Source organism: Mobula birostris, chromosome 1 (genome assembly GCF_030028105.1).
Source record: "Mobula birostris isolate sMobBir1 chromosome 1, sMobBir1.hap1, whole genome shotgun sequence".
In the NCBI taxonomy this organism is placed as follows: Eukaryota; Metazoa; Chordata; class Chondrichthyes; order Myliobatiformes; family Myliobatidae; genus Mobula; species Mobula birostris.
The window spans coordinates 82,553,402-82,580,181 of record NC_092370.1 but is presented as its reverse complement, the minus strand read 5'-3'; the positions used below and the strand labels follow the sequence as shown (position 1 = coordinate 82,580,181).

The window sequence follows — 26,780 nt, the reverse complement described above, 5'->3', positions numbered from 1 at the left end:
TGAGTTTGTTGATTCTGTTGATGTCTGCTACCCTCAGCCTGCTGCCCCAGCACACAACAGCAAACATGATCGCACTGGTCACCACAGACTCGTAGAACATCCTCAGCATTGTCCGGAAGATGTTAAAGGACCTCAGTCTCCTCGGGAAATAGAGACAGCTCTGACCCTTCTTGTAGACAGCCTCAGTGTTCTTTGACCAGTCCAGTTTATTGTCAATTCGTATCCCCAGGTATTTGTGATCTTCCACCATGTCCACACTGACCCCCTGGATGGAAACAGGGGTCGCCGGTACCTTAGCTCTCCTCAGGTCTACCACCAGCTCCTTAGTCTTTTTCACATTAAGCTGCAGATAATTCTGCTCCCGCCATGTGACAAAGTTTCCTACCCGTAGCCCTGTACTCAGCCTCATCTCCCTTGCTGATGCATCCAACTATGGCAGAGTCATCCGAAAACTTCTGAAGATGACAAGACTCTGTGCAGTAGTTGAAGTCCGAAGTGTAAATGGTGAAGAGAAAGGGAGACAAGACAGTCCCCTGTGGAGCCCCAGTGCTGCTGATCACTCTGTCGGACACACAGTGTTGCAAGCACACGTACTGTGGTCTGCCAGTCAGGTAATCAAGAATCCATGACACCAGGAAAGCATCCACCTGCATCACTGTCAGCTTCTCCCCCAGCAGAGCAAGGCAGATGGTGAACACACTGGAGAAGTCAAAAAACATGACCCTCACAGTGCTCGCTGGCTTGTACGCTCGCTTTGACTGTCAGAACATGTCTGAAGCTGATGTGCGAACAGCCTTCAGGAGTGTGAATCCACAAAAAGCATCCATCGCAGATGAGGTAACTACTAAACTGGTTTGAGTGTCCACTGAGCTCTCTAGCCACTCGCTTCAGCAGTGCGTGGTAACCACCTGCGTCAAGCAGGCTTCAATTATCCCGGGGCCCAAGAAGAAAGTGGTGACCTGCCTCAAAGACTATCACTCAGTAGCACTTACATCCTTGGTGATGAAGTGTTTTGAGAGGCTAGTGATGAAACATATCAACTCCTGTGACTTTGTTCCAGTAGGCAAATTGGAATGGATCCAAGGTCCACAGTAAATGCCATCTCACTGGCTCCTCACTCAACCCTGGAACATCTGAACAACAAAGAGGCACACATTCAATACCATCTTCCCCTCAAAACTAATCATTAAGCTTCAAGACCTTGGCCTCAATACCTCCTTGTGCAACTGGATCCTCGAAATCCTCACTTGTAGATATCAGTCGGCTCTGATTGACAACATCTCCTCCACAGTTTCCATCAGATAGGTGCACACAAGGTTGTGTGTTTAGCTCCCTGTTCTACTCACTTTACACTTATGCCTCTGCAGCTAAGCACAGCTTCAATGTCATATTTAAGTTTGCTGATGACACCACTCTCATAGCCCGAAATAAAGGTGGTGACAAATTAGCATATAGAAGGGAGATTGAAAATCTGGCTGAGGGGTGACACAACAACACTCTTACTCAATATCAGCAAGACCAAAGAGCTGATTATTGAGGTAGAAACCAGAGGTACATGAAGTATCAGAGGAGGAGAGGGGTCAGCAACTTTAATTGCTCGGTGTTAGCATTAGAGAGACCCTGTCCTTAGACGTTTGTGAAGATTCAGCACGACATCTAAAACTTTAACAACTTTCTGTAGACATGTAGTGGAGGGTATATTGACTGGCTGCATCATAGCCTGGTATGGAAACACCAATGCCCTTGAAGGGAAAATCCTACCAAAAATAGTGGATACGGTCCAGTCTATCACGGATAAAGCCCTCCCATCATTGTGCACATCTACACGAAGCATTGTCGTAGAAAAGCAACATCCATCATCAGTGACCCCCACCAACCAGGCCATGCTATCTTCTTGCTGCTGCTATCAAGGAGAAGGTACAGGAGCCTCAGGACTCTCACCGCCAGGTTCAGGAACAGTTATTACCCCTCAACGTTCAGGCTCTTGAACCAAAGGGGATAACTTCACTTGCCCCATCATTGAAATGTTCCTAAAACCAATGGACGCACTTTCAAAGATTCTTCATCTCATGTTCTAGATATTTATTGCTTATTTATTATTATTTCTTGCTTTTTGTACTTGGACAGCTTGTTGTATTTTCCACACTAGTTGAACACCCAAGTTGATGCGGTCTTTCACTGACTCTATTATGGTTATTATTCTATTATGGAATAATTGAGTATGCCCGCTAGAAAATGAATCTCCGTGTTGCATACGGTGACATATATGTACTTTGATGATACATTTTCTTTTAGCTTTGAACTTGAATTTTGAGTGCTCAGATAAGGGGTCCTTAAACTTTTGCAGCAAGTTTTGAAGCTCGAGCGTTGAGTTCCTCTCCCACTCCACTGCCAGCCACCACAAATGCCACTGCATCTCCATCCAGCCAAACTTCTCCTCCAATCAATCAAACAAAATACATGTATGCAATTCAATTCTCACTTTAAAATTTATTTATCTTAAATATTTTCAGTTATATTACCAATTCTTTTTGCTGAAATGAGCATTGGAGAATAATAAAACCTAACAGGTGACAGCAGCTGGCAGAATTACCTCAGTGTTCCAGGGTATCATAAGGTACCAGGGTATTAATAGCATTAGTGGCCACACCCTTTCCATTAATCATAGTATTTACATATTCGATTAACTGGACTTGTTATCAAGATAGGCAAATTAACTAAATTCCCATAAATAAACTGACCCAGATCACACATTTAATTAAAGATTCTTATGAATGAATTGTGGTGCACTTAACTGAATCTAGCTAAGAACATTAAATCAGATAGAGGTCAGCATTTTGCATTGCTTGAAAATAATTATCTTTGACTTCGCTACCGATGTGGGGCTAGTGAAATCCCTTTCGCAGTGCCTTGTTTTTCACCATAGCAAACTTGCTCACAAATACACTTCCAAAGTGCTGATCGACCAGATATTGGTAAATTTTGGTCCTGACAGCTGGAGGATCAGCCACAACCACCTGGGCAGCCTGCTGCATGGCTGCACTGCTGGGAATGATGAAATGCGACGTCCTTGTGACATAGTCCACCAGTCGCTCATACTGCTGCTCAGAAAGCCTCTCTCGGATACCATCCCCCTATTCAAGAGAAAACAAAATTAATTGGCCAATAAAATATGATCAATGGGTAGAATAACACAGCATAGAAATTTCTCCTTCAGCCCTCAGAATCTGCGCTGACCATCAAGCACCCACTTACACTAAGCCAGAAGCCTGAAGGCTCAAGAATAGATAACTCCCTTTGACCATTTGGTTCTTGAACCAACTTGCACAACCCTAATCCTTACCTCAGTACAGCAACACTATGACCATTTTTGCCCCATCATGGATTTCGTTCTAATTGTGTTCATTTTCATTTAGTTTTTTTACAATTATGTTGGCAAATTAAGCTTTTCTATGAATATTGTGGGAGGAAACCACAGCACCAGGAGAGAACCAATGTGGTCACAAGGAGAATGTGTGAAGATCACAGTTAGCACCGGAGGTCAGTATTGAACTATGAGGAAACAGCTCTACTAGCTGTGTTACTGTGGCACCTCTCATACAGTACATTGGTCTATTGAAAATGCAAACTAAATCAATACTGCCCATACCACACCTTTAACCAGAGTCATGAGCCAAAATGTCCTGCATTAAAGTACTAACTCAGCATGGTCAGTGGCCTCAGTTACCTTCCCCGGCCCTACAATTCTGCAGTGGGTTTTTCAGATCGTACAGACTGAAATAAGTGAATTCAGGGGTGAATAAATACAGTAGAATATCCATTCTCTTGATGAGGATTTGGCTTCATTTTTGTAACACTGATTTGATGTTTTGCCCTCAGCAATATTTAGGATGCCTGCCTGAGTAGGATGTGAATACAGTCTAACAGTCAGAAAACAATGATACCGATCTGCACTGTCCATTCAGAGCAAACTGCTCAGCAAGTGGCCTTTGGACTAATCAAACAGCTTCTGACAGCTCTTCAGTTGTCTGCGCATCTCCAATCATCAGGGGCATATACAGCAGAAACTTATTAAAAAGCATACTTAAAGTAATAAAATATTCAATTATAAATACATAAAGCTACTGTAATTTAATTAGCAACATCAAAGACTGAGTAGACAGAGACTGTTTTCCCTGGAGTGAAGGAGGCTGAGGGGTGACCTTATTTAGATTTATAAAATCATGAGGGTCATAGATGAGATCATTGGTCACAGACCTTTTCCCCAGGATAAGGAAGCCTAAGAAGGGAGGGTGCAGGTTTAAGGAGAAAGGGGACAAATTTAAAGGAGACTTGAGAGGCAACAAATTTTTCCTCACAGACAGTGATATGTATGTGAAACAAGTTGCAAAAGGAGGGGTACAGGCAACTATAATTACAAAGGTTAAAACTCAATCAGATAGCAACATGCACAGGAAAGATTTTGAGAGGAATATGGGCCAAATCCAAGCAAATGTTAGTAGCTATAGTAAACATGAACAAAATGGGTCAAAGGATATTTTTCATTCTGTATAATGCTCTGCCTCTCGAGCAAACTAAATAAACAAAACCAATGAATTTCCCTGTGCTGACCTGTTGAAAGGGTATAACTGGTGGCCAAAGAGAAAAATGATTAGGCCTAAAATGATCCCATCCCTCATTAGTTACAAAATTATAAATACTAAAGTACTAATACTAGAAATGGAATTTCAATGTTGCCTTCTCCTGGAGCTCTTCATTTAACCTGTTCACTACAACATTCTACTCTTTGATCCTTGTGTGTATATCTAATTTCTCTTTCAAAGCATGGAAGCAACCAATGCTTGTGGTAACAGATTTACCAATGCCCTTGGATGGAAAATCTTACAAAAGGTAGTGGATTTGGCCCAGTACACAATGGGTAAAGCCCTCCCAACCACTAAGCACACCTGCATGAAACACTGTTGTGGGAAAGCAGCATCCATCATCAGAATCCCCACCACCCAAGCCATTCTCTCCGTTTGCTACTGCCATCAGGTAAAAGCACAAGTGTCACAGGACTTGCATCACCAGGTTCTAGAACTGTTACTACCCCTCAAACATCAGGCTCTTGGAATAAAAGGGGATAGCTAGACTCACTTGCCCCATCAGTGAAATATATCCACAGCAATGATCCCACTTTAAGGACTCTTTATGTCATTATCTCACATTCTTGTTATTTATTGCTATTTATTTATATTTGCATTTGCACATTTTGTTGTCTTCTGCACTCTGGTTGATCTTTCATTGATCCTGTTATAGTTGCTACTCAATAGATTTGCCCACAACAAAATGAATCTCAGAATTGTATATGGCGAAATACAGTGCCGTGCCATAAAAAGTATTCACCCCCTCCCCCTTAGAATTTTTCTTGTTTTATTGTTTTACGACATTGAATCACAGTGGATTTAATTAGGCCTTTTTGACAAAGATCAACAGAAAAGGACTCTTCCATGTCAAAGTGAAAACAGATCTCTCTAAAGTGATCTAAATTAATTACAAATATAAAACACAACATAATTGATTGCATAAGTTTTCACCCCCTTCAAGTCAGCATTTAGTAGATGTATCATTGGCCGAATTGGTCTTGAGTTTGTGTGGATAAGTCTCTATCAGCTTTGTACATCTGAACACTGCAATTTTTCTCCATTCTTCTTTACAAAGCTACTCAAGCTCTGTCAGATTGCATGGGGATCCTCAGTGAAGAGCCATTTTCAAGCCCAGCCACAAAATCTCAGTTGGACTGAGGTCCCCTTTAATATGACACACCAAATCATCTCAGGTACAACCAACTGGTTTTAGAAGTCACATAATCAGTTAAATGGAGATCTGTTTTGGAGACCTGTGTGCAGTCAAGGTGTTTCAATTGATTGTAGTAAAAATACACCTTTATCTGGAATGTCCAACTGTTGGTGAGTCAGTATCCTGGCAAAACCTACACCATGAAGACCACAGAGCACTCCAAGTAACTCTGCAGAAAGGTTATTGAAAAGCACAAGCCAGGAGATGGATACTTACAGACAGAAACAGGTGAATTGATTATGGGGAACAAGGACATGGCAGACCAATTGAATAACTACTTTGGTTCGGTCTTCACTAAGGAGGACATAAATAATCTTCCAGAAATAGTAGGGGACAGAGGGTCCAGTGAGATGGAGAAACTGAGGGAAATACATGTTAGTAGGGAAGTGGTGTCAGGTAAATTGAAGGGATTAAAGGCAGATAAATCCCCAGGGCCAGATGGTCTGCATCCCAGAGTGCTTAAGGAAGTAGCCCAAGAAACAGTGGATGCATTAGTGATAATTTTTCAAAACTCTTTAGATTCTGGACTAGTTCCTGAGGATTGGAGGGTGGCTAATGTAACCCCACCTTTTAAAAAAGGAGGGAGAGAGAAACCGGGGAATTATAGCCTGACATCAGTGGTGGGGAAAATGCTAGAGTCAGTTATCAAAGATGTGATAACAGCACATTTGGAAAGCGGTGAAATCATCGGACAAAGTCAGCATAGATTTGTGAAAGGAAAATCATGTCTGACGAATCTCATAGAATTTTTTGAGGATGTAACTAGTAGAGTGAATAGGGGAGAACCAGTGGATGTGGTATATTTGGATTTTCAAAAAGCTTTTTGACAAGGTCCCACACAGGAGATTAGTGTGCAAACTTAAAGCACATGGTATTGGGGGTAAGGTATTGATGTGGATAGAGAATTGGTTGGCAGGCAGGAAGCAAAGAGTGGGAATAAACGGGATCTTTTCAGAATGGCAGGCAGTGACTAGTGGGGTACCGCAAGGCTCAGTGCTGGGACCCCAGTTGTTTACAAAATATATTAATGACTTAGATGAGGGAATTAAATGCAGCGTCTCCAAGTTTGCGGATGACGCGAAGCTGGGCGGCAGTGTTAGCTGTGAGGAGGATGCTAAGAGGATGCAGGGTGACTTGGATAGGTTAGGTGAGTGGGCAAATTCATGGCAGATGCAATTTAATGTGGATAAATGTGAGGTTATCCACTTTGGTGGCAAGAACAGGAAAACAGATTATTATCTGAATGGTGGCCGATTAGGAAAAGGGGAGGTGCAACGTGACCTGGGTGTGATTATACACCAGTCATTGAAAGTGGGCATGCAGGTTCAGCAGGCGGTGAAAAAGGCGAATGGTATGCTGGCATTCATAGCAAGAGGATTCGAGTACAGGAGCAGGGAGGTACTACTGCAGTTGTACAAGGCCTTGGTGAGACCACACCTGGAGTATTGTGTGCAGTTTTGGTCCCCTAATCTGAGGAAAGACATTCTTGCCATAGAGGGAGTACAAAGAAGGTTCACCAGATTGATTCCTGGGATGGCAGGACTTTCATATGATGAAAGACTGGATCGACTAGGCTTGTACTCTCTGGAATTTAGAAGATTGAGGGGGGATCTTATTGAAACATATAAAATCCTAAAGGGATTGGACAGGCTAGATGCAGGAAGATTGTTCCCAATGTTGGGGAAGTCCAGAACGAGAGGTCACAGTTTGAGGATAAAGGGGAAGCCTCTTAGGACTGAGATTAGGAAAAACTTCTTCACACAGAGAGTGGCGAATCTGTGGAATTCTCTGCCACAGGAAACAGTTGAGGCCAGTTCATTGGCTATATTTAAGAGGGAGTTAGATATGGCCCTTGTGGCTAAAGGGATCAGGGTATGGAGAGAGGGCAGGTACAGGCTTCTGAGTTGGATGATCAGCCATGATCACACTGAATGGTGGTGCAGGCTCAAAGGGCCAAATGGCCTACTCCTGCACCTATTTTCTATGTTTCTATGGATACAAGAAAATTTCCAAGACACTGTATATCTCTTGGAGTACAGTTAAGTCAATCATCAAGAAATGGAAAGAATATGGCACAGCTGTAAATCTGCCTAGATCAGGCTATCCTCAAAAACTGAGTGACCGTGCAACAAGGGGGCTAGTGAGGGAGGCCACCAATAGAATTATGACAACTCTGGAGGGGTTACAAGCTTCAGTGGCTGAGGTGGGAGAGTCTGTATACAACAACTGTTACTCGGGTGCTTCACCAGTTGCAGCTTTATGGAAGAGTGGCAAAAAGAAAGCCACTGTTGAAAAAAAAAACTCAGATGAAATCTCAGCTAGGGTTTGCCAGAAGACATGTGGAGGGTTCTAAAGTCAGGAGGAAGAAGGCTGTATGATCTGATGAAACCAATATGGAGCTTTTTGGCCATCAGACTAAACACGTTGTTTGGTGCAAGCCAAGCACTGTGCATCACCAAATATACATCATCCCTACCATGAAGTATGGTGGTGGCTGCATCATGCTGTGGGGATGCTTCGCTGCAGCAGGCCCTGGAAGGCTTGTGAAGGTGGAGGGTAAAATGAATGCAGAAAAGTACAGGGAAATTCTGGAGGAAAACTTGATGCAGTCTGCAAGAGAGCTTTGACTTGGGAGATTTGTTTTCCAGTAAGACAATGACCCTAAGCATAAAGCCAAAGCTACACAGGAACGGCTTAAAAACAACAAAGTTAAGGTCCTAGAGTGGCCAAGTCAGATTCCAGACCTCAATCAAACTGAGAATTTGTGGTTGGACTTGAAAAGGCCTGTTCACTCACAATCCTCATGCGGTATGCTAGAGCTTGAGCAGTTTTGTAAAGAAGAATGGGGAAAAATTGCAGTGTCAGATGTGCAAAGCTGATAAGAAACTTATCCACACAGAATCAAGACTATAACTTCAGCCAATCATACATCTACTAAATACTGACTTGAAGGGGTGAATACTTATGCAATCAATTATTGTGTTTTATATTTGTAATTAATTTGTATCACTTTGACACACAAGAGTCTTTTTCGTTGATCAATATCAAAAAAGCCAAATTAAATCCACTGATTTAATGTTGTAAAACAATAAAACACAAAAACTTCCGGGGGGGGGGGGTGAATACTTTTTATAGGCATTGTATATATAATTTGATAATAAAATTTACTTTGAACTTTCAGGGTTAAAGATTTTCTGATTTCTGTACTGGAATTGGTAGTGATTACCCTTGAATCCTTGGCTCCTCAGCAAGGATTAGTCTCCCAAGTTGATAGCATCTTTTCTCCACTGCACAGAAACTTAAGTTGACTTCATGAGCAATGTTCAATTATGTGGGATAATTAATGGAACCAGCAAATTAAAAGCAATGTTAGCAGCACAACTATTCAATGTTGGGTAAGATACATGAATGATCATAATTTTAACCTAGTTTAATTTCAATAAGGGACTCAGTAGATTTACTGTATTACTTACAAAAGGGAATGATGGCACAGAGGTTAAATTATTGGACTAGCAAATCATAGGCCTGAACTAATGATCCAGGGGTATAAATTGAAATCCCAGCATGGCTATTGGGATATTTACAGGAAAATCTTTTCAGTTGGAACATAGAACATAGAATAGTACAGCACAGTACAGGCCCTTCGGCCCACAATGTGCTGACCCTCAAACCCTGCCTCCCATATAAGCCCCCACCTTAAATTCCTCCATATAACTGTCTACGTAGTCTCTTAAACTTCACTAGTGTATCTGCCTCCGCCACTGACTCAGGCAGTGCATTCCACGCACCAACCACTCTGAGTAAAAAGCCTTCCTCTAATATCCCCCTTGAACTTCCCACCCCTTACCTTAAAGCCATGTCCTCTTGTATTGAGCAGTGGTGCCCTGGGGAAGAGGCGCTGGCTATCCACTCTATCTATTCCTCTTATTATCTTGTACACCTCTATCATGTCTCCTCTCATCCTCCTCCTCTCCAAAAAGTAAAGCCCTAGCTCCCTTAATCTCTGATCATATTGTATGTGATACCTGAATTACATCAATGGGATTGATTCTTAGCTGCATTCTTAAATGGTTGAACAAACCCTCCTGCTGTATCAAATCTCCATGTAAACTCACATTATGAATGATTGTCACCACCTCAATAAAAAGGTTCTGATGAAGAGTCTTTGACTTGAAATGCTAATTCTACTTCTCTCTCCACAGATGCTGCCTAGACTGCTGAGAATTTCCAGCAACTTTTTTTTTATATTTCGTATTTTCCAGCATCTATTTTACCATCTCATCAAAGTTATTTGGTGGGGAAAAATTCCTGTCAGCTCAAGACGCCTATTCTTCAGACACCTAGGAATATTTTCCTGATGTCTGACACCAGGATTACGGGTTTTAACTAAGAGAGTAACTCATATTAGTATTAACAGCTGAGACAAAAGATTTGCAATTTAAAATCATACAAGATGGTAATATTCCTTCAAGGATAAATAATGAGCAGTGATCAAACCCAAGGATGCCCTCTTCCCAGGAAAGTTCCAATTCAGATTCACTATACCTCACTGTCATAAGATACCCTTTGTTGTTTGAGCATGATGTAGAGTAAGTTCTCTGTTTTTGGATGTAGGCTGCATTCGATCTCGGTGACTGGAAATGCCTGCTGCTGTGTATCCTCGCTAACGCTGACCACGAACAGCACCTCAGAGGTGAGCAGAAGGCATCCTTGGTATTCCTGTCCGGAGTTGCTCACTATTACAACTTCCAGGGCCATAAAGACTTCAGGTCTGCCCAAAGACTGGAGCATTTTCCTGTCAGAACATAAAATGTTGAACAGATACCATTAATATTTTTTATTTAAAATTCCAGAACCAAAACATTTTGTGTAAGAAACAAATCTTTCCAAGATAAATGACCTGTTAGCTTGATACAAAGCCAGACTAATGTAATGAATAATGCTATCATAAAAATGACTGACTGCCAGAATACTCTTACCAGACATATTTGACGTGGCTGTTTGGGGCCTGGTCAGTCTGCTGCTCAGTGGGGTGAAACCTCTGCTTGGGAAGTTGACAAAGTCCAGCTCCATGTAAAATACCTAGAGCAATAAAGACGAGATTCTTACTTGTACTTAACTCGGCAGCAATGCGGTGCTGAAATGATGTAATGTGTTTGGAACAGACTGATAGGGATATTCATCTCTTTAACCACAATTACGTAAAAGGCAGAACTATATAATAGTGTCAAAAATTAAAACATATAAAGCCAATCTCATAAATGCTAAGGGAAAGCATTGTCGGACTGCCAGGATGGGTGAGGTGTTGGGAGAGTTTCCCAACTAACAGAGCAAATACGGTCATTTAAAACTAATGGTTGATTTCTATATACTATGACAACTACATTAGCTCAACATTCAAGTATGATAATTTTGCTTGTATAGTAGTTCTCAGTTGTATGGTTATGAGAAACAATCTAATTTCCCAAATATATCCATTTCTTATTATGGTCACGGGGTTATCTTTAAACCAAATCAACAGAATTGCACGATTAAAACAAATTTTAAAAAAACATGTTTTGTATTCAAAACACATATGAGGTTGAACATATGAAGCTTTCTACCCCTCTTCCCCCCAACCCAATTGTTGCAGAAGCTCAGGACTTTAGTTTACATTGAGTTCTGATGTACAGTACAAATCTGTATTGGTGTCTTCTGACTGTTAAAACTGTAATTACTTCATAAACCTCACCCACCCTCTACACTTTCAAAGTTCTCCTGTGGAATATTATGATGTCTCTGATAGGCATCTTATGTTTGGTGAGCATATATGCTGAGCGTCAGATTATTCACCCTTGCAGAAACTCATTGGTCTTTGGTACCTTGCCCATCTGTAACTTAAATCGTAATTTAACCCTCACTTCAGAGTCTAAAGGATCTGAAAGATCTAACAGAAACTAGACGAACAAATCTATACTCCCTCACCTCCATTCAGGGCCACAGACAGTCCTTCCAGGTGAGGCAATACTACATATGCAAGTCTCTTGGGGTCATGTACTGCATTTAGTGCCCATCGATGTGGCTTCCTCTATATTGCTGAGAACCAACATAAATTGGGGGGCCGCTTTGTCGAGCAACTCTGCTCCAACCGCCTGAAGTGAAATTTCTCAGTGGCCAACCATTCTAATTCCTATCTCCAATACCATTCTGACATGTCAGTCCATGGCTCCCTCTTCTGCCATGATGAGACCACTCTCAGGGTGGAAGAGCAACACCTCATATTCTATCACGAATATCAAATTTTCCTTCCAGTAATGTTTTCTCTTTTTCTTTTCCCCTCCCACTTCGCTCATATTCTATTCCCTACTCTGTACTCTTACCTGTTCTCATCTGTCTATCACTTCTCCTTGGTGTCCCTTCTTCTTCCTTTTCTCCTATGGTTCACTTCCTTCTCCTATCAGATTCCGTCTTCTCCAGCCCTTGACTTTTCCCACTCACCTGGCTTCAGCTATCTCCATCTAGCTTGTCCTCTTCCCTGTTCTCCCACCTTTTTATTCTGGTGTCTACCCCCTCCTTTCCAGTCCTGATGAAGGATCTCGGCCTGAAACATCAACTGCTTCATGTATATTCATTTTTCCATAGATGTTGCCTGACCTGTTGAGTTCTTCCAGATTTTGTGTGTGTTGCTTTGGTCTCTTTCGATGTAGTGCTGAGGATGTGCTGTAATATTGCAGGTGTCACTTTCAAAAGACACACTAAACCATGGTGTAATCTGCTCTCTCAGTAGATGTAAAACATACCAAAACTTGCTTACAAAGAATAAGGGAGATCTCAAAGCGGCCTGGTCAACGTCACAGAAACAAACATCTGGTCATCATCTCACTAATCTGTGGGACTGTTGTGCAAATTAATCACCCTGTTGTCTAATCTGCAACAGTGACCAACATTTCAAAAATACGTAATTGGCTGTTAAGAGTGCTGGAATACCCTGAGCTTGCGAAAGCTGCTCACTCTGTTTATTGATTTGTAAGTTTAATAGTATTGAGTTCATTTTTGAGAATATAAAATTTCTATTCTCATCCAAGTCTACACATACTTGATACCAGGCACAGATTCTCAAACTGTTGGGAGTGGACACCTGAGCTGAATTTCTCCTTCCTAACACAGTGGCGATGAACTTCAATGCCATGTGGCAGTCAAATTAGTGAGAGGCTGGAAAACGCAGCTGGGATTTTCCAGTTCTGTGCAAAGCAGCCCTTCAATGGGTGAAAGACTAAAGCCTTTGGGGCTGGGGAAGGAAGCGCGACATCTAATTTTCGATATTCACAAATAGCTGCTGCAAGTACCATGCTATAGCTAGCTAGAGTGAACATGAATGGATAATACCCCTGTCAGTCAAGCTTGACCATCTTGTTCATAACAGAGATTAATTTTGTCCATATACTGTGTCTGCAACTTTCCTCTATACACGCAACACACACAAGATGCTGGTGGAACGCAGCAGGCAAGGCAGCATCTATAGGAAGAAGTACAGTCAATGTTTCGGGTCCAGACCCTTCGTCAGGACTAATGGTAAAAAGAGATAGTAAGAGATTTGAAAGCGGAAGGGGGAGGGGGAGACCTGAAATGATAGGAGAAGACAGGAGGGGGAAGGATGAAGCCAACAGCTGGGAAGTTGATTGGCAAAAGGGATACAAGGCTGGAGAAGGGGAAGTATCATGGGATGGAAGGCCTTGGAAGAAAGAAAGGGAGAGGGGAGCACCATAGGAAGATGGAGAACAGACAAGGAGTTATTGTAAGAGGGAAAGAGAGAAAAAAAAACTAAACCTCAAACTAAAGGTGTAGCCATGGGCACCCATATGGGTCCCAGCTATGCCAGCCTTTTTGTTGGCTATGTGGAACAGTCCATGTTCCAAGCCTATACTGGTAAAATTCAGAGCCAATGGATAAACTTGGCTATATTCCCAAGTACAGTGAGAAATTTAAGTTGCATCCATTCCTGAGAACAGAGAAAATGAAGCAAAGATGTTCTCAAGATCTCCTTGAAAAATGCAGGAACCTAACTTGAGTTGTATTTTTTTGGTATTGGTTACAATGAAAAGCTTTGTCACCCAAACAATTCATGCCATCTATAATTATACTGAGAAATAAAAAGAAAACAGAATACAGAGTTGCAGGTAGACAAATAATGTGCAAGGGCCATTAAGTTCAAAGTAAATTTATTATCAGAGTACGTATACGTCACCATATAGAATCCTGAGATTAACTCTCCTATGGTCAGTCTCAATAAATCTTATAGAATAATAACCATAACAGAAACAATGAAAGACTGCCCAACTTGGGCATACAACCAGAGCGCAGAAGACAACAAACAAGACAAAAACACCTCTTTTGTTTCAGAGAGAAATGAGATTTATTGGGAGATCCAGAGTGCAAGAGTTTATCTCTTAACATTTGAGAGGCCTGTTCAAAAATCTAATAAGAGCAGGATAGAACCTTCTCTTCAATCTGGTGGCAAGTGCTCTCAAGCTTCTGTTCCTTTTAAAAGACCTTTGCCCATGGCTACACAAACTGGAGCAGAAGCCTGCAAGATGCCACTGAGAACCTCGGGTATCTTTATTAGAAACCCAGCATAAGTTCTGAAAGGTGTACACCACTTTCCTTACTACCCATTCCACCTGCAGCTGAGTCTGTAAGCTGCACACTAACCAGCTTAGAACTCACAGAAGTGAAGGAGAAGCACTTCTGTATAGAAGATTAGTCAGATCTGAAAATTTCTCTACTGAGGTTAGTCAGCTGAAAATTCCAGTGAAATTAAGTTCTTGTCAAGAGAGATTTCAGGCGATAAATTAAATTCGGAGTTGACATAAAGAATGGTCATTGAATAGTGGAATAAGCATGAAGGTCTGAATGATTGAAACACGATTGCATTTATCTAGGATCTGAAAAACTGCCATTATGCTCAGAAAATATTCATCTTAACCAATCTAAGGAGTGCCAGGCTTCGCATGGTGTGGTGTATTACTGAGCCAAACACAGCAGGGAAATTCCATGTTTGTTCTATGGTTTGTTTGACAACCAATATAACTTTTGTTAACCTTACAAGTACATGCAGAAAGTGGTATTTAAATAACCTCAGTTGGAAATGCAAAACTACACTGCAACTAGTGAAATCAAACTGAAACTGAAAACCTCAGGCAGTACCCTCTCAAAGTAAAGGTCAACTTGCTCCGTGGAATCCTGAACAAAGCAAGAAATGTTGCTCTAATTGCATCAAAACAGGATGATATTATCCAAAGCAGGTCGCCTTTCCCAGTAGGTCCACCCCAGAGTTTGCAGTTCATTCAAGTGAGGTCACCAACCTTCACTAAAAATATATTTTATTTTACTTCATTTTTAATTAAAATTAGTATTTTAACTAATTTATAAATTTTAAATGTATATTAAAGTTTTTAAAAAAATAACTAACTTCCTCTTAGTAGATGCAACTATTCAACCATTTGTTATTTCAATCAAATTTCCCTGATTTTTTTCCTGGATTCATAGCATCTATTTATTGCTGTGTCACTCATCCATTCTTTAATTATCATTTGGAACTGTACAGCCCATATCCTAAAGCTCATCAAGTCCTGTTCATAAATCAACTCTGTGCTCTCTGATCTGGAATGGCTCCCAGTTACTTAGTAGTAGTAGTAGTCGTAGTAGTCATACTTTATTGATCCTGGGGGAAATTGGTTTTCGTTACAGTTGCACCATAAATAATAAATAGTAATAGAACCATAAATAGTTAAATAGTAATATGTAAATTACGCCAGTAAACTATGAAATAAGTCCAGGACCAACCTATCGGCTCAGGGTGTCTGACCCTCCAAGGGTGGACTTGTAAAGTTTGATGGCCACAGGCAGGAATGACTTCCTATGACGCTCTGTGCTGCATCTCGGAGGAATGAGTCTCTGGCTGAATGTACTCCTGTGCCCACCCAGTACATTATGTAGTGGATGGGAGACATTGACCAAGATGGCATGCAACTTAGACAGCATCCTCTTTTCAGACACCACCGTCAGAGAGTCCAGTTCCATCCCTACAACATCACTGGCCTTACGAATGAGTTTGTTGATTCTGTTGGTGTCTGCTACCCTCAGCCTGCTGCCCCAGCACACAACAGCAAACATGATAGCACTGGCCACCACAGACTCATAGAACATCCTCAGCATCGTCCGGCAGATGTTAAAGGACCTCAGTCTCCTCAGGAAATAGAGACGGCTCTGACCCTTCTTGTAGACAGCCTCAGTGTTCTTTGACCAGTCCAGTTTATTGTCAATTTGTATCCCCAGGTATTTGTAACCCCAGGTATTTGTAATCCTCCAGCATGTCCACACTGATCCCCTGGATGGAAACAGGGGTCACCGGTACCTTAGCTCTCCTCAGGTCTACCACCAGCTCCTTAGTCTTTTTCACATTAAGCTGCAGATAATTCTGCTCACACCATGTGACAAAGTTTCCTACCGTAGCCCTGTACTCAACCTCATCTCCCTTGCTGATGCATCCAACTATGGCAGAGTCATCAGAAAACTTCTGAAGATGACAGGACTCTGTGCAGTAGTTGAAGTCCGAGGTGTAAATGGTGAAGAGAAAGGGAGACAAGACAGTCCCCTGTGGAGACCCAGTGCTGCTGATCACTCTGTCAGACACACAGTGTTGCAAGCACACGTACTGTGGTCTGCCAGTCAGGTAATCGAGAATCCATGATACCAGGGAAGCATCCACCTGCATCGCTGTCAGCTTCTCCCCCAGCAGAGCAGGGCAGATGGTGTTGAACGCACTGGAGAAGTCAAAAAACATAACCCTCACAGTGCTCGCTGGCTTGTCCAGGTGGGCATAGACACGGTTCAGCAGGTAGACGATGGCATCCTCAACTCCTAGTCGGGGCCGGTAGGCGAACTGGAGGGGATCTAAGTGTGGCCTGACCATAGGCCGGAGCAGCTCCAGAACAAATCTCTCCAGGGTCTTCATGATGTGGATAAAATCCTAATTATTAAATCCTTCTATATTCTTGGTCTATTTTATATTTTAATCACTTTAATACATTTTAATAATGCAGCATCATAGCTGTAGAGAAGCATTTTGACAGCTTGGCAGTTCTTGAATATATCAGATCTCTCCCAGGTCTGGTTTCTTGTGCCTCCCCTTTTGTGATTCGTTTACTTAATGGAAAAGATGCCAGTCCAGGTCCTAACTGGATGCATAACAGCTTGGTAGGACAACTACTCTGCATATAACTGCAAGAAACTGCAGAGAGTTGTGAATACTGCTCAGCACATCACGGGAAACAGCCTCTCCTCCATGGACATTTTTCTTCTCCCTCCAACTCCCCTTCTATCAGGAAGAAGATACAAAAGCCTGAAAGCATGTATCACCAGGTTCAAAGACAGCTTCTATTTTGCTGTCATAAAGCTATTAAATAGTTCCCTAGTATGATAAGTATGGATTCTTGATCACACAATCTACTGTGTTATAATTTTATGATATTAAAAAAAAATCCCTTCCTCACCCCTCCTAATCCCCACTCTGGCTCCTTACCTCTTCTCACCTTCCTATCACATCCCCCTGGTGCCCTTCCTCCATCTCTTTCTCCTGAGGTCCACTGTCCTCTTCTATCAGCACTTTACCTTTCCTACCTACCTGGCTTCACCCATCACCTATGAGCTATCCTCCTTCCTGTCCTCCTACTTTTTTATTCCGGCATCTTTCCCCTCCTTTTCCAGTCCTGAAGACAGATCTTGGCCTAAAATGTCGGCTGCTTGTTCATTTCCATGGATGCTGAGTTCTTCAGCAATTTTGTATATGTTATTATGATTTTGTTATTATTTACCTGCACTGCACATTTTCTATAGCTGCTACACTTTATTCTGCATTGCAATTGTTTTACCTTGTTCTATTTGAATGCACTGTGTAATGAATTGATTTATATGAACAGTATCCAAGAAAAGTTATTCACTGTATGCCAGCATACTCTATGTAACAATAATAAACCAATATCAATACCTTTAAAGGCCAAAGTCCTGCTATAATCTTGAATCCCTCCTCTAAATATCTTTGAATCTCTGCCTCCTTTGAGATATTACTTTAAATTTACTGTGCCAAGACTGCCCCAATACCTCTTGAAAGGATTTGGATCAAATTTTGTTTACTAATATTCATGGAAAGGTGTTCTGTGAGTGGCAGTTGTTGTGTTGGTTGTCAGTGAACATGGAATGGTTTGTGTTTGAATCATTGTATTTCTGGGAAGGGAGGTAAATACTAGATGTGTTTGTACAAAGGAGCGGTGCGATAATAATAACAATTGGGAACACTTACCATAGCCAGTCTGGGAGACAAGCTCCGCAGCCCCACCTATTGGTTTGGTGAGAACTCCCACAATCCCCTTGCCCACTCCTGAGATGACATCCTTGGCTTTGCGGCCAGCTGAAACCTCTGATGTTTTCTGGAAATTCTGCATTGGCTGATCCACAATACCAGCAATGGCACCTGGAATGTCAAAGTGAAAAGGTAACAATGCAACCTTGCCTTCTCTGCAGATATGCCATATGGCTCTCACTCATACTCTAAGAAAGTAGAGCAAAAGATATAGGAGAAGAATTAGGCTACTCAGCCCATCGAGTCTGCTCACCATTTAATCATAAATGATTTTTGTATAACCTCAATTTCCCACCTTCTCCCTATGATACTTAATCCTTCTATCATTCAAAAATCTATCAATCTCTTCCTTAAATACACCCAGTAACTTGGCTTCCACAATCCTCTATGGCAATAAATTCCACGGATTCACCACCCACTAGCTGAAGGCATTCTTTGTTATCTCTCTTTTAAAGCAACATCACTTTATTCTAAGGCTTGTTTGAATTCTCCCTCTACCACAATGTAATTTTACTCCTTTGGCTGAGAGATTGGGCATTCTTGGCCAGTAGTATGGCAGGGGAAAAAATTGTCTTTGGTCACCTGTGATAAGTGTTAATCAGTCACTGATGATATTCACCTCTGCTGACTACTATGCATTGATTTCAATTGTTGGGGGTTAATCACAAAAGTATTCAGTGCTGGTAACCAAAGATGAATTTCCCCCAGTATATGTCCTGCATTACTGCCACAGGAGACACTCCTTCTAGGGGTAAATTATATAAGAAGGAAGCCCCTGAGCTTTTGGTCCCATTTCCTCCCTATTTTACCTTTTTAGGTAGATATAACTTTCCTTTTGAGAGCTACTACTGAAGCCATTCCCACCCATCCTTTCCTTTCCACAGTTTCCTCCTGAGTTAAATGATTCCTCTACAAGGAAGGAGAGAGATATTCTTGGGACTGCTACCCACTTTGCCCATGACAGCCAATCAGTCCCACTACCCTATCCATTTTCTACAACACTGCTTACTTTACCATTGCAAGAAAGTACCCAGTTGTCTTCTGACAATTATTACAGGATCTGTTTTCAGCATCTTTTCAGGCTGCCTATTTCAGAACATGACAGCCTGCTGGATTTTTTAAAAAATCTCTCATCACGCCTGGTTGTTCACCCAAATGTGCGTTCTTGGGTTACCAAGCCAGCCACACATGGAAACCTTTTGGCTATATTTCCTCTCAACACTCTTCATAATTTTGAACACTTCTACCCAAGTTTTCCCGAACCTACCTCGGAGAATATTCCTTACAACAGCTGCATTTCCCACTACCCTGGGAAAGCAGCCAGCATAATCAGAGAATCCACCCACCCTGGACATTGTCTCTTCTCACCCTGTCCATTGGACAGAAGATATAAAAACCTGAGAACTCATACTACCAAGCTCAAGGACAGCTTTTACTCCTCGTTTATAATACTCTTGGATGGGCCTCTGGTCCTTGCTCCTTACTGTCACCCAGCACTGCACTTTTTCTGTAACAGTAATACTATATTCTGCATTCTGTTATTGCTTTGCTCTTTGTACTACCTCAACGTACTAATGTTCTGTAATGACATGTACAGATGGTATGCAAAACAGTTCTTCATTGTACATGTGACAATAATAAACCAATTACCAAAAAATTAGATACAATAACATGCTTTAATGTCTGCCCATTACCTGTCAACTTTCTCCATTATGAACTAATTTGTAATGTTGTCATTGGAAATTGTCTCTGTAAATTATCACACCTTAATTATAGCCACGCAACAGTAGTGTTGTGGCATCATGGTTTCCACACACTGTAGAAAATTGTTCACAGTGGCGAACAACTCATGTCCCTTAATTTCTCAAAATGCAATGCTTTCTCTTCATACATATCCATGAAAATGCCAAGTAGTAAAGGCAGAATCTGGAGGGGAGGGAGGGGGGAGTAACTTGTTACTTCCTGAGAGTGTAATGGTGTGGGTGGGGGTTTTGTTGGGGCGGTGGGGTGCAGAGGCTCTTACAACAGTAATGAAGTATCTAGAAGAATAGTCAAATTGCCTAAGGCATGGAATTGCCAAGGACAGAAGGTTGTGTTGGAAGATGGGATTAGTATAAATAAGCAGTTAATGGTCAGCATGGACATGAGGACAAAGGTCTGTCTCTGTGCTAATAATGCCAGCAGAGGGGTCTCAGCCACAAAACTGGATTTGAGGCTCAGTGCAGCCACAAATTTTATTCCTACCACCGTATTTACTGTTACTGTCTTTATTGTTTACTCCATGAGCTTCAAAGAAGCAACAAATTTCAATGCACAATGCTGTATATGGCAATAAACTCATATGATCTGAACAATTTTAGCAAATTGGGAAAAAGCTTCAGAGGCTTTGTGGATTTCCTGCAGAGAAATGCTCTTTAGCCCAAACCTATTCCAGCATCATGCAGTAAAAGTCATAGAGCTTACAGCTTGGAAATAGGCCCTTCCACCCAATTGGTCCATGCTGATCAAGATGCCCAATCAAGATAGTCTGATTTATCAGGATTTGGTCTATAATATTTTAAACCATGTACCAATCTAACTGTCTTTTAAAAATTGTTATTGTACCTATCTCAACTACTTCCACTGGTTGCTCTTTCCACATACACACCACCCTTTGTGATAAAAAAAAAATTGCCCCTCAAGTTCCAATTAAGTCTTCCCTCTCATCTTAAACCTATGCCCTCCAGCTCTTGATTCACTAACTCTGGGGAAATAATACTGAACACACTCATCTTATCTATGCCCCTCTGACTTTATACCTCTCCATCAGATCACCTCTCAGTCTTTTATGATCCAAGGAAAAAAATATCCTTGTTTGTCTAACCTCTCCATGTAACTCAGTCCATCAAGTACTGGCAAACTCATTGCAAATCTTTCCTGCACTATTTCCAGTTTAAGATCTTTTCTATAGCATGGCAACCAAAACCTGAACACAATACTTCAAAAGCCTTCTTCACTGCCCTGTACACTTTCAGCAAAACCCGCACTTGTACACCATCTTCTTAATATTAAACTAAAATCAACATTAGCCAACAATGGTCCTTTAAAATATCTTAGTCTATGTTAAGCACCTTGTTTTTAAATAATTGGCTTCCTACTTCCACCAAATCTTATTCAATGTACATTCCATTCAATTCCAGGTTCTCAATGTTATCTTGGCATATTGAAGTCTGTTCCAATGTTAGGGATGCTCGAATGCATCACTTTTTAATAATTGCTAGTCTAGACAGTCTAAAAGTAAGCAACTCCTGAACTTTCTCATTATCAAAATAGTCTCTGCCAAATGAATTGCAACTGTTCAAGAAGGTGGCCCGCCAGTGCCTTCTCAACACAAATACTGAAGTTCTTACTACAGACCAGGTCCACCATGTCCTAAAATAATAGCATTGAAATTTCTATATAGAGTAAAACTCAAATAAATGGCAACACAGGATTGCAAGACGTTCGTAATAAATATTTTTTGCATTTCTCTGTCGAACAGCTCCTCCCAGATACAAAGAAGTTGATGAAGGAGGGCTTTCACAAAAATGATTTTTTAGCATTTGTCTTTATTTAAGAATCGGTTTGAAATTAAATGGTCACAACAGGACACTTTCAAGATAAATTTGCTCTAAAATTGCCACACTGTACAGTGAGCTGACATGTAAATCTGCTTCATAAGCAAAGCATGGGGGTTAAACTGCAATATTTTATTGAGATTAATATATTCATTTTCCTGAAGGGAGCAGAATCATTTCAGGGCAGGTGGGGGATCTGGGTTCCTTCATTATGAACTGATTTTCTTCAAAGTTTACACAAAACTTAAAACCGTATAAACAAAGCTGAAGTGCTTCAACATAAATGGTAGGCACATCGTAGACACATTTACAGTCATCAATAACTGAGCCCACATTAAAGGGCCAGTGGTGAAACACAGTCTGCTTTATAATGCATGGGCTCCAGTGAAGGGGTTATTAGTTTTCTGATACAGTACAGATTCAAAACCTCAACAGGCACTGGGTTTGGGGGGTCTAATTTCAAAATTTACTCTGATGAGCTCTTGAGTTTTACATTTACATTTTTGATTTATTAGCAGCCTCGTCAATATTGCCATACCTAGCAGACTGATTCCCAGCCGGGACAATCCCTGCTTCAGACCTTCCCCCAGGCTGTCTGGAAGCTGCCTGCGCCATTCCTCCTGCCGGGTATAGTGCTCTTCGTCCAGGGACAACCGATCCATGTTCCTGGCCAGACTTGTAGCTAGATTAGTGATCGATGTCAGAGTACCTGAATAAAAATACACAAAATGCCATGAGACGATAGCATTGTATTCAATCAAAGTATCTGTTCCTATAATCAGGTACTTCTTCCTACATTTCATTAACTAATCGGTGTTCTGGGAAGTATTGAAGTCATAGAATTGTTTTCTTTCTCTTTTTACTTCATACAACAACATATTCAAAGTTTAAAGTTCAAAATAAATTTATTATCAAAGTACATTTATGTCACCTTATACAACCCTGAGATTCTATAAAGACACAAATAAAGGTTTGTTAGCATTTAACCCATAACCTTCTAAATCTTTACTGTTATGGGCCAGACATGGACAAATAGGACTAGTTTGGCTGGATATCTTGGTGGGCATGGGCAGTTGGGCCGAAGGACCTGTTTACATGCCAGATGTCTCCATGACTCTAAATAAGATTGCATTTGAACAAATATGATCACATTCCAAGTGTGTGGAGATTACATGCAAAGTACAGTAAAACTCAATTAAACTGGCTTATTGAGGATTATGGTAGTGGTGGACCAGCAGATTCTTCCGATTACCAGATCTTATTTCAATTTATACTTCAATATTCCTTTGAGTTACTATTTTTTTCTATGCTGTTTGGTACAGTAGCACAAATTTTCCAGTAAGTCCATTAAATTTCAAAGCAGTGTGGAAAACAGAATCATGCGAGATTAAAGGGGGTGCTGAAACTGAGACCTTTATAAGTTTAAAGGGAGCACAAGAAATGGTGTCCTAAGGAGATTAAAGAGAGAACAGGAACTGGGGCCCCAGTGAGTTTAAATAGAGCACAGGAAATGGGGCCCCAGTGAGTTTAAATAGAGCACAGGAACTGGGGACCCAGTGAGTTTAAATAGAGCACAGGAACTGGGATTTCCATCTATTAGAGTGAGTTTTAAGATAAGAGTTCTTTGTGCTAGAAGGAGCACAAGAGAAAGCACCCAGTGAGCCACATGCCTAATCACTGGGACTTCCAAACAAAGGGACAGTATATTATCAGAGCTCTACTGTTAGAATGGTTTATCAAGTTGGAAGTAGAGGTAATATAATCTGGCACATCTAGCAGATACAGTAAATTAAAATTCTGAATGCATCAGCTGTTGACTGACAGGTAGAAATCTCATCACATTAGCAGCCAGAATTTGGAACACAAAAGTAAACTACGCTGACAATCTAGTGCTGATCTAGAACACTTCATCATTGGAAGTGCAATATTGTATAAGGAACCTTAAATTCAGTTCCATATGCTTCCTCTGATGAATATTGAAGACATTATAACACTAAAAGAAAATTTATGTGGCCAAAACCAATATCTGTCCCTCATTTAACATATGTTTTTACATAAAGGGTGGTACCTATATGGAATAGGCTGCAAGGGGAAATGGTTACAATAACAACTTTTTAAAGTCACTTAGAAAGGTGTATGGATTGGAAAGGTTTAGAGAGATGTGGGTCAAATGCTGGCAAGTGGGGCTAGCTTGGATGGGAAAACTTGGTCAGCATGGGCCATTTCGGCTAAAGGGCCTGGTTCCATATTTTATAACTCTGTGACTACAACTTTATTACAACAAAAGCATAAATGGCATTGACACATGTAAGAGTAAGGCACATTGAATGCAAAGATAGACATGAACCAATTGTGTTTCCTCTGTGTATTTTTATAAGATATACACTTATTGGCCACTTTATTAGGTACACCTGCTTGTTAATGCAAGGATCTAATCAGCTAATCGTATGATAGCAACTCAATGCATAAAAGCATGCAGACATGGTCAAGAGGTTCAGTTGCTGCAGAGCAAACATCAGAATGGAATACAGAAGAAATGTGATCTAAGTGACTTTGACTGTGGAGTGATTGTTGGTACTGGATGGGAGAGTCTGAGAAACACTGATCTCCTGGGATTTTCACACTCAGCGGTCTCTGGAGCTTACAGAGAATGGTGCAAAAAACATCTAGTGAATAGCAGTTCTATGGGCAAAACTACCTTGCTAATGAGAGAGGTCAGAAGAGAATGGCCAGACTGGTTCAAGATGACAGGAAGAGGACAGTAACTCAAATAACCACGCACTACAACAGTGGAGTGCAGAAGAGCATCTCTGAACACACATCGAACCTGAAGTGGATGGGCAACAGCAGCAGACAATCATGAACATACACTCAGTGGCCACTTTATTAGGTACCCCCTATACCTGATAAAGTGGCCACTGAGTGTGTTTTAAAATTTAAAAATACTTTGGTTTTTATCATATCTTTCATCTTGTGAGTTTGTTGTGCAGCAATGGTAACCTTCCACACTGAACCAGTGACCATTCCTTGCGTAGTACTACATTGGACTCAAAAAGCTTTGTAATACCCAACAATTCTTAAATGTTTGGATGGGAGGTGTTTGGAGGGATATGGTCCGTGTGCAGGTCAGTGGGACTAGGCAGAAGATGGTTTGGCACAGCCAAGAAGGGCCAAAAGGCCTGTTTCTGTGCTGTAGTTTCTATGGTTCTATGGTATCTTTATCAAGGGAAAGAAATTGTCGACATTTTCAGTCATGATGCAGGGTTTCCTTCTCACCCCACATTAAACTAGTGTCAAATTATCATTTTCTTCTGTTTTATACAGCATGACAAACTGTAAGAATTGTAGGATAATGTACCACGGGACTGAATGTCAAAACCAGAGTACAATGTACAGCCACTGTAATATAACACACTTACTGGTAGCCACTGGGGGTGAATACCCAGCAATGGTGAGAAAAAGTATTACCTTTGGAAATATGTTTTACAAAAGAAGTTGTTCCCCTGGAGACTCCACTGACAAAGGCTCCTGGACCACGGGTCAATCCCTCATACGGAAGCCGGAAAAAGTCTGCTATCCCATTCCCTATGCTTCGCACCAAATTAGCTGGACTTCCAAGGATTTCCAGAGAGCCAACGACCCAGCCTACCAGGTATACAAATGAAAAGGTGTGTAGGAAATGGCTACGCAAATGAAGATATTAAACTTAAGTAAACAAATATTGTAGTGAACTAAGCATTAGAAATGGCAAATTATCTTGGTGAATGATGTAGTTATACTTACTGGTGGATTAACAGGCCACAAAGTGACTTAGCCATGACCATTACTACAGCAAGATGCAACAGTCCAGAGAGCAGTACAACACAGGAACATGCCTTTTGGCCCATAGTGTATGTGCTGACCATGATCCCATTAAAATTGATTCCATCTGCCTATACATGATCAACTTCTTCCATTCCATTCATGTTCACATGTCTGAATGCCCCTTAAATGTCATTATCATATCTGCTTCCAACACCATCCCTGGCAGCCCATTCCAGCCACCTACCACAGTCTAAGGGGCAAAAAACACTTACCCCACACATCTCCCTTAAATTTCTTCCTCTCTCACCTTAAAGTTATACACCTCAGCATTTGACATTTCTACTCTGGGAAAGAGACTCTGAGTGTCTGCTGTGTCTTTGCATTTTATAATCTTATAAACTCCTATCAGTCTCCTGTCAACCTGCCAAGTTGCTAACCTCTTCTAATATTAATACTCTCTAATCCAGACAATATCCTGCTGAGCTTCTCTACATCCTTTCCAGCACCTCCACATCCTTCCTGTAATGGGGTTACCAGAATTGAACACAATACTCCAAATGTGGTTTAACCAAAATTCTGTACAGTTGCAGCATGACTTTCTGACTCTAATACTCATTGCTAAGACTGATGAATGTAAGCATGTCATACGTCTTCATTATCACCTGATCACTTATGTGCCATTTTCAGGGAGCTACAAACCGGGCATCCAATTTCAGCAGACTGGATTGGCTCCACAATCCATACCATGAGGAAGTACCATTTACCCCAGCAGGCTCAAGGCTCCATTCCCTGGGAGATTTCAGAAGTGTTGGTTCAAACCCTGCACCTTCAAATTCAGAGGCAGGAATGTCAACCGAAGTCAAATCAAAAGCTAGATCGTTTTAGAATACCTGTCACTGTGTACTTCATAGTGCAGGGCACAATGTAACAAACAAGCTGAAGAAGGTGATCTAGCTTTTTAGCCAGGTCCACTATTCAGTAGGATCATAGCTAAACAAGACCCATGTTGAGACCCATTCATGGATTCCTCAGTTCCTCCAATCTCCCAACAATTCCTTACGGGGTGCAACATTTCTCCTTATTTATGAATAGTGTTGGTCTCAACAATGTTAATTGAGAAGTAACAATGAATTCCATAGTTTCGT

The 26,780-nt window shown here is 41.2% G+C and overlaps 1 protein-coding gene across 6 annotated transcripts in view; it reads right to left on the bottom strand.

Moving 5' to 3' along the window:
• Positions 1–2,470: 2,470 nt before the first annotated feature.
• Positions 2,471–26,780, bottom strand: part of LOC140197714 (intermembrane lipid transfer protein VPS13B-like) — a 1,066,299-nt gene continuing 1,041,989 nt past the window's right edge. For all 6 annotated transcript variants that reach the window (XM_072258131.1, XM_072258103.1, XM_072258121.1 and 3 more), the window contains exons 57-62: positions 25,300–25,476; positions 22,370–22,540; positions 18,176–18,346; positions 10,818–10,920; positions 10,384–10,633; positions 2,471–3,134 (exon numbers count right to left, since the gene is read on the bottom strand). In XM_072258131.1, the coding sequence (XP_072114232.1) occupies positions 2,886–3,134; positions 10,384–10,633; positions 10,818–10,920; positions 18,176–18,346; positions 22,370–22,540; positions 25,300–25,476 (1,121 nt within the window). In that variant the 3' untranslated portion in view covers positions 2,471–2,885. The remainder of the gene's footprint in view (positions 3,135–10,383; positions 10,634–10,817; positions 10,921–18,175; positions 18,347–22,369; positions 22,541–25,299; positions 25,477–26,780) is intronic.